Source organism: Rissa tridactyla, chromosome 2 (genome assembly GCF_028500815.1).
Source record: "Rissa tridactyla isolate bRisTri1 chromosome 2, bRisTri1.patW.cur.20221130, whole genome shotgun sequence".
Lineage (NCBI taxonomy): Eukaryota > Metazoa > Chordata > Aves > Charadriiformes > Laridae > Rissa > Rissa tridactyla.
This window is the reverse complement of record NC_071467.1, coordinates 26,803,501-26,812,162: the sequence shown is the minus strand read 5'-3', so window position 1 is coordinate 26,812,162 and position 8,662 is coordinate 26,803,501. Positions and strand designations below refer to the sequence as shown.

At 44.0% G+C, this 8,662-nt stretch overlaps 1 protein-coding gene across 6 annotated transcripts; it reads right to left on the bottom strand.

Moving 5' to 3' along the window:
* Window positions 1-807: 807 nt before the first annotated feature.
* On the bottom strand, window positions 808-7,460 carry RBM12B (RNA binding motif protein 12B). 6 transcript variants are annotated; one of them, XM_054191188.1, is made up of 3 exons: window positions 7,317-7,460; window positions 4,255-4,300; window positions 808-3,525 (listed from the first exon to the last, which is right to left on the bottom strand). In XM_054191188.1, the coding sequence occupies exon 3, from the start codon at window positions 3,495-3,497 to the stop codon at window positions 1,398-1,400; it is 2,100 nt and encodes a 699-aa protein (XP_054047163.1). In that variant the 5' UTR covers window positions 3,498-3,525; window positions 4,255-4,300; window positions 7,317-7,460; the 3' UTR covers window positions 808-1,397. The 6 variants fall into 6 exon arrangements, with proteins under 6 accessions (XP_054047163.1, XP_054047168.1, XP_054047165.1 ...); XM_054191193.1 differs by having other exon boundaries at window positions 5,586-7,446; XM_054191190.1 differs by having other exon boundaries at window positions 808-4,300.
* Window positions 7,461-8,662: the final 1,202 nt, after the last annotated feature.

The following is an 8,662-nucleotide window of genomic DNA, read 5'->3' as shown; positions in this document are numbered from 1 at the left end:
CTTGAATAACCTATTCTAGTTGATGCTGCTTTTGAGAAGGGGGTTGCACTAGAGACCCCCAGGTTCCTTCCAACCTCAACTACTCCATGAATCTATGATTTTTTGGTACTGCCCAAGCAAAGGTTAAAAGAAGTTTTCATCACTAAGTTGCAATTCTATTGTCTTAGTTTGAGAGGAGACTAAAATTCATAAAATTCATTAGTACTTCAAGTACTATCTTGTACAGTTGCAATGTCAACAAAGTCCTTACACAACCAAAGTTTCCTACCAAGCCTGAATTTTGAAGATGCAGTTTTTCCTCAGACAGGCTAGCTTTTATTTCTTCCTAAAATTTAAATACGCAAAGCATTCTAAATACTGACAAAGCATTTATTTTCTTACATAAGAAAATAACATATTTGGTTGTTGGTTTGATTGCCAGTGACAGATATTAGTTAAAACTAATCAGAGATTGACCTGGAATGCATCCAGACATCATTAGCAAGCTAATATTCATATTACAAGCATACGGAGATAAAACAAAGACCACTCCGAAAGCTCAGGCTGAAGCCAGAATTCTTGATCTAATTCCAACATTCATTTTCTGCTTCAAGGTACTACAGTGAGTGATTAGAACAAGAAAGCCTATCCAACTTTTTAATACAGATTTTGCAGCCTTTGTTAACTACCTATTCATTGCTGTGTTGACAAACTGTAATAGTTCACTCTCTAGAGGAAGGAGCCAGCATCATTCTCACCAAGACCCATGTATGCGGAACATAACAGTTGAGATCATTAACTATACGAACTTTAAATATAAGACACACATTTAATGGCAATTTCTTTTTTATTTAAAAAAAAGTTGTAAAGCCAGCTATGTGAACAGGAAGCTTTTTCTTCTTTTAATAGAAATGCCTGCAACCACATGAAACCGAAAAAAAAACCTGAACAGTTTACACAAAAAAAAAGAAAAATTCTGTCATTTTTAGATTTTATTAAGCTAATCTCAGTAAGAAATGTTATTTACTAGTGCAGGTAGCACTGAAGTAGTTCTGTTTAAACCGTTTGTGTAGTCAATCAACCAGCACTTACATTTTTATTTGATGCAAAGTCATGGGACATGGAATTAAAGCAAACAAAAAAATCCAAAGCATTACAACTCCATGCCTTTATACCTTGATGTAAGACATTCAATATCCTCCAGAATTTCTGGGCTCTTCTCTGCCACAAGAAGTAGGCACAATACAGTTCCCGTATCTTAACCATACAGATATTTCAACGAAGAGCTAAACAACTGAACTATTTACAACCGTTGATGGAAACAGCTTTTTCTGCATCTTCCAGTAATTAAAAAAGTGAAAATAACCGTCAATACTGTCAAATCTAGAATGTCTTATTCTAGAGCATCTTTCACTCCTTCACAGCAAGCTCAACTTAACTTTCCGTGGACCAATTGGCCTATCATTCAGTTCATTAATAGCAGCCATAGCTTCCTCATAGTTTGTCATAGCAACGATGGCATCACCTGAAGGTAATCCTTGTTCATTATACTGTACAGAAACTGACTCTGGTATGACTCTGTAGCCATAGAAAAAATCCAGAATCTCATTAGGAGTAGCTTTAAAAGGTAAATTTTTCAATCGAATAGGAACAACACGTTCAGAACCACCACTGAAATTTGGATCCGGCATAAATCTTCCTTCAGGAAAATTTCCCATTTTATTATTCCCAAACTCCATTCTGCCAAAAGGTTCACCATCACTACCAAAATCCATGAGGGGTGGCGGACCTCTAAAATCCTTAGGAGGGCACATGAAGTCCTCAGGGGGGTGCCTAAATTCAGAAGGATGCCTGAAATTTCCAGGGGGACCAAATGAATGCATGGGTGGCCCTTGTGGTGGCCCAGATGGTGAACCAACTGGACGGGAAAGCTCACCTCTGTCATATGGATGTGAATGACCCTGCATTTCATTTGGTGCAGACAGCGGTACATTTACACCAAACTTCTGCATCTGATCTTCAGATATAAGTCTTATTAATACCTCTGTTCCCAAGAATCTTCGGCGATTTAAATTTTCTGCTTTCATGGCTTGTTCTTCAGATTTAAACTTCACTAATGCTTCTCCCAGTCCAACTCCTTTGTCATCATAGAGCAAGTAAATATCATCTTCATCAACATCAAATCTTGCAAAAAACTTTTGCACTTCAATTTTTGACACGTCAAATGGAAAATTCCTTACATAAACACAAATCTTAGGGCCGGAATGACCTTCCCGGTAACTTTTTTCTGGTATGGCCTGTCCAGGATGATCTCTGTCCTGCGATCTTTTCCTCTCACAAGAATCAATTATTTTCAACATTGACTTTTTTGAAATTGGAAAAATGTAAACGGGACGGTTGAGAAGAACCTTTCTATGACATTCCAAAGCAGCCTGATAATCTCTCTCACTCCTTAACATCACAAAGGCATCTCTAGTCCTCCTCTGATGCTTATCTGTTAGAAGCTTGATTTGTTTGCTGCCTATATCCAGATCAGGAAAAAAAGCTCTCAAATCTCTCTTCTCCACATTAGTAGATAGATTTCTTAAGTGTATGTAATATTCCTGGTTGGGAGGTGAACGAGAACGTGTTCTTTGTCTCCTTGGTGATCTTGAATGAGAATGCTTCCTTGAATGCATGTAGCCTGAACTTCTTGGGGACCGGTCTTCACAGAAAAAGCGATCCATTTCATTTGGCATGTCTACCCTGCCACCGTATTCAATCCACCGTTCCTCTGTAGATGGGCTAATTTCTATAAACCTCTGACCCATGTATTGTCTATGACGTTTAAGTCCTTCTAAGGCATCACCAGGCGTAGCAAATTTTACCAAGCAATCACCATTGTTTAAACCATTGCGATGCTTTATCAGAATCACTCCATCCACATGTATCCCAGAGAGGAAAGCACGTACTTCATCTTCTGTTGCAGAGTAAGGTATACCACGTAGAAATAAGTAAAGGTCATCTGGGTTAAATGGATGAGAATCCCTTCTTGACTGATAGCTTGATTTAGGCATACCTATATCACCATGTCTCATGCCATTGGTATGGAAACCAGCCTCTGGATGATTTGGTGGACCATAACCAGGTTTACTTATTCCTTTTGGAAAAGCCGTGACTAAATGCGGAACATCTCCAACACCCGCTGCACCAGAACCATTAGTACCTGTTCTTCTAGAGCCAGACATAGTTTCTCGTCCCCCACGGTCAAATCGTTTCTGGCTCATTTCTATGGTACTCTGCATTTCTGCCTTGCTGCTGAGAAAGAGCTCTATGCGCGAGTCCTTGATAAACCCTCCTGAACAGCTCATGGCACGCCGTGCATCTTCGTCTGTTGCAAATATAATAAAAGCCTCCCCAATCTCTCCTCCAATAATATGCACACCTCCATCAGGAATATTCAATCCCAAGAAGAAACGACGAATATCTGGAGGACCCGCAACAACAGGAAGCCCCTGTAAACGGATGACTACAGCCATGCTGAGCTCAACCCACAGCAAAAATCACCTGCAGACAAAAAGGTACACATGATAGCACGTCTTTAGTACTCAGCTATTACAGTATCTTAACACTTAAGAAGCTAGAGCCTTTTTAATGAACGTCCTTGTCTCAATCAAGAGAGAAGGTATCAAAACCCCCACAAGTTCACAAGAACAACATTAAAACAAGATTCACTGAAAGTTGATTAGTCAAAACAATTAGCTACTCCACCAGCACACGTGCACAAGCCTATCAATATTCCCTATCCTAAGGGCAACAAAATCCACCTAAGTCACTCCTCACCATCCACAATACCTAAAGAACGCCTAAAGTCTTTCACAGCATAGTTACTGTATGCCAGAGATCTCTGCCCAGTCCTGAGGAACAAAAAAATAAAATAAAATCCTGTTTACTTTTGAACAGGACATTTGTGATCTTAACACAGAAAATACTAGATGATAAAAGGAGAAATGAAAAAGGATAACTACATCACTGGAGAATAAAGTAATTCACCAACAGTGATGACTTCACTGCTTTGACAAGTTGCTCTACCCAGTGACCAGGTCTGTTCAATAACGTGTTTTCTCAGCGTTCAAAAACGTTGTCTCTTTCATGTAGTCAGAGCATTAACTGCAGCAGCCACATGCACTCAGGAGAGCATCTCCTAGTTCCCAGCCACAAGACTGTGAGAAAAAAAGGATGTGTATGATCTTGTCACAATATTCAGTGAGAAGTGTTAAGCTTTTGGCAGCTTACCTGTTTATGCTTTGAAGACCTGATAAATTCTGTAAAATCAACTTAACTGTGGAAAGAAAACGAAACATAATTAATGGCTGATACCTGTACTTCACTTTACATACTGTCCTACACTGCTGCAGCTCATCCATAGCAGTGGCTAGTATTAAAGCCAAGCATGTAATGAACCCACAATCTGGGGTACTATGAAGAACTCCTTCCATGTTCCAAGATGCTATGCCTGCATCTTTGTGCTTCCATTTTAGAAGGAAAAGAAATTCAAAATTTAGAGTTGACTTCTGGAAATGATGAAAACACGATGAGATCACTTGGTCATCAATTGTGCCACACTGAACTGTTGAAATGAAACAGACTGACAGTATATTGAGGGAAAAACTCTCAATTTAATTCCTTGCCGTCCTTGAAAGATGCATAAGTCCATCTCAAGATTACAGGATGTGTCCATTCTTCTAAATCCACCTGCTTTGAAAGTTCACAACGAGAGAATGCTACTCACCAGTCCAGCACTGCACTTAACATCACAGTGAAAACTATCAAATAAAAGAGCAAAAATATCCAACAAGGAGAAACTTCAGGGAGTACTTCAATTTAAAAAGCAGACTTCAGTATTTTCCCTATATGTTTACTGCCTTTCAAACCTAAGAACAAGAATCACCTTAGTACACTGACTTAAATATATCCTCATTTTCAACATTATCTAACATCACACAATACACAGCACAGTACTCTCCGAACAAACACAACCTTCCGTAGCAAACGACTACATCCTTTTAAAAAAACAAGAGCCCAATGCTCCAATGACATGCATTTGAGAATATCCCCTGCACAAACCCCTTGCTCAATAACAAACATAAAGCACTAGATCCTGATGCCAAGTTATGTATTGATCACAGCAACTATCACTCCACCTGAGCTTAACAAACCAAGAGCAAAGCCCAAATTCTGTAACAAATGGATTCTATGTCACTTCTACACCAGCACTTTGTAAACACAACAAACCAACCACCTATTTAATAACTGCACTGAGGATCATCTGTTCTCTCTACTTTTGTGGTGGGTTGACCCCAGCCAGCAGCCAAGCACCCACACAGGGGATCGTTCACTCCTCATCCCCAACAGCAGGATGGGGAAGAAAATAGGAAGAACAAAGTCAAGAAAACTTGTGGGTCAAGATAAAGACAGTTTAATCAGCAAAGAGAAACGAGTGAAACAAAGGAAATCACCACCTCACACAGGCTGACTGATGCCCAGCCTGCCTCTGAACAACCACCACCTTGGAAGCCAATAAAAAAAATCACCTCAAAAAACTAAAACTATCAAATAAAACCCACCTTCTTCCTCTACCTCATTTTTTTGTTGCTGAGCATGATGTTAGATGGCATGGAATATCCCTTTTTGTCACTTTGGGTCAGCTGTCCCGGCTGTGTCCCCTCCCAGCTTCTTGCCTACTCCCAGCACACTCACCGGGGTGGCAGAATGAGGAAAAAAAAGAGAAAACCTTGACGCTCTGCAAGTGCTGTTCAGCCATAGCCAAAACACTGATGTGTTGTCAACACTCTTTTAGCCACATTTCCAAAACAAAGCACCGCAGGGGCTGCTATGAAGAAGGTTAACTCCATCCCAGCCAGACCCAGTACACTTTTTAACGGATCTTCTCAACAGATGTGACGGCAATGCCAAAAAGCAAGGAGAATGCAAGGACAGAATTTTCTTATAGGACCTTCGTGTCTTGAAAAACAAATCCGCTGCCCTGCTACTTCACGATGTATTTAATCTGTAGTATTTCTGAATTTCACAACTCTGCATTCTCCCAATTTTTAAACAGCATTCAGAACAGATCTCCTCAGTATTTCTTCGGTGACAAATGGCAAGTTCTCCAGGATTTACCATGAATACACCATACAACCTTCAGTGGTGAAAACTAGACAGTGATTCCAGATCCAGCGATATTTAAGAATTCCACAAACAGAAATGCAAATTCAAATAATAAGCATTTACTTACTGTCTATTAAGCAATGAAGTATTGGTAGAAAGTGTAGGTGAGCCATCCAACAATTTAAAGTGAACGACCAAAAAGAGTAACTTTTAGGATGAATGTGCCACGCAAAACTAAGACCAATTCATTAACTGAGCAAGGACTTTAGAGAGCAAGGATTTAGATAATAAATAGAATGACAATTTCATGCCACTAATTAAAAAGCACAAAGCGTGCACGCTGTTATAATTTTGTATTTGAACTGACACAACTAGAAAACAGTACTATACCTATACTTCCACAGCCTCAGCAAATTCCAAATACCATTAAAACTTCACTTAAAACAAACAAAAAAAAAACCAAAACTTGCAAACACTGTAGGAAACTTAGCCTACACTAGCCTAGTATTTTTACCACAACGTTGAGAGATTACACAGTCAGCACGCAGTGAGCATGCAAGCTAGAAAGAACACCCACAGAAATACCGCAACTATAAAACTGGACCAATATGAGAATAACGGGCGGATCAGAGGACGACTTCTGATCCTAATCTTCTTCAAAACAAGCCTTAGCAGCCGATGCAAGCTGTTGCTAATGTCAGTTTTCACATGGCTGACGGAGGACGCGAGTGAGCTCGGCAGCTGGGACAGCTGCACGGCCGCCCTGAGCGCGGCGAGCGGGAGAAAGCCCATGAGGCGCCCGCCGCCGGCTTTTAACACCGCTCCGACCGCGGGCGGCGCAGCCCAAGCCCCGGAGGGGCGAGCGGGCCGGAGCCCGGGGCGGGCGGGCCGGAGCCCGGGGCGGCGGGACGCGCCACAGCGGGTGAGGGAACGGGAATGGGGGCAGGCGGCTCCACCTAAGATCCGGCCTCCGCCGGGCACCGGGAGAGAGCTGGAGGGAGCACCGGGGAGGGAAGGGTGGCGGGCGGCCAGGGCGGCATGAGGAGGCCGCGGCCCGGGGAACGGCCGCGCAGCGGTTCCGCGAGGGTTGGGGCTGACGAGAACCGGCTGACGGCGCGAACCCCGCACCCTTGGTTACACGCAGCGCCCCGGGAAGCCGGCCGCTCTCCCTCACGCCATCCACCCACCGGACAGGCCACCAGGAGAGGCTGGGCGGCGAGCCCCGCTGCCCGCGGCTCCCGGCACGGCACCACCAAGATGGCGTCCTCCGTCGTTCCCCCGCCACAACACTCGACGGAGAGGCCGCACTGCGCCTGCGTGACCCCCTCCCCTCCGCCTCGACCCGCGCCGGCTCCTTCCGGCCCCCGCGCGCCCCCCCCGCCCCGTCCCGCGCATGCGCGGTCTCACGCGCTGTTCCTGCCCCTGCGCGTGCGCGGCGGGATCGGCGCTGGCATGGTGAGGGGAGCCGCGCTGCCGCTACTGCGCCTGCGCCCGGCCGCCAGCCCTACGGCGTCCACATGGAACCAAGGTTTATAGAGGGGAGAGCACAGGCCACTGTGGCTTTGGCGCGTTAAGCCTTATCTTCGGTCTCTCGTTCTTATTCGTCCCGGCGGCTGCCTAGCCGAGAAACAGGGGCAGGGAGGAAGGAAGGCAGGTCCGCTGGGGCCCAGGGATGAAGGTCTTGTCGGTGCCTCAGGCGCCGAGGGGGGATGTTTTGGCCTCTACTTCTCTTCCCATGGCTACTGACCCGATTTTTGGCTGGCTCGAGTCTGGGTTTGGGGAGGAAGGGCAGGCAGGAAGGGGTGAAGAAGAGGAGGAAGAGGAAGAAAGGTGTAAAGCCAATACAGGGAAGGAGAGAGGCGGGCTACTTTGGTTGTGCAGGTGAGGTAGTTGTTTTATTCTAGTGTTTATTCCACCTGCCTTTCCCTGTCTTTTACGTATTTTCCCCTGTATTTCTAGGCTTATTCTATATTCATCAGCTCCATTTTTGATAGACAGGAGTCTGTATTATGGTAGATTCACCTAGTAACTCAACCGTTAAAAACTTGTTGAACCCAGCCGGTGAAACCCGATGAGGAATAAAGCGCTTGGTGCAATAAGCATATAGGCTTCCATGCAATGCTAATGCAGAAAATCATAACAGTTAGGCAATTAGCACACAGGAAGGGGGCAGTGAGGAATAATTACAATCCAGAGCATGAAGTGCCCTGCAAAGTTTTGGTAACGTTTGAGGGAATGTGAACAAAGAGCATCCTGGTGGGTGAAGAAGGTAAAAGGGGTCACTTTGGCTGCACATCCATCCCTCCCTCCAGGCATTTTGTGTGTTTGCTCAGGTAAATAGCACACATGTACTATATTATTACATATATACATTTATTACATATATAACTGTATTACACAATGTGTAATACAGTTTTAGAGATGAGGTACCAGGAAGCGCAAAGACTCTTGCGTCTTCCAGCTGGTCTCATCCAGATCCATGTTGTAAAATAAGGCAAATAAAACCCTCCAACCTTCATTTCTCGGCCACCCT

Bases quoted from the DNA above. Each gene is read 5' to 3' on its own strand.
- RBM12B (XM_054191190.1), bottom strand. From the start codon at position 3,497: ATGGCTGTAGTCATCCGTTTACAGGGGCTTCCTGTTGTTGCGGGTCCT.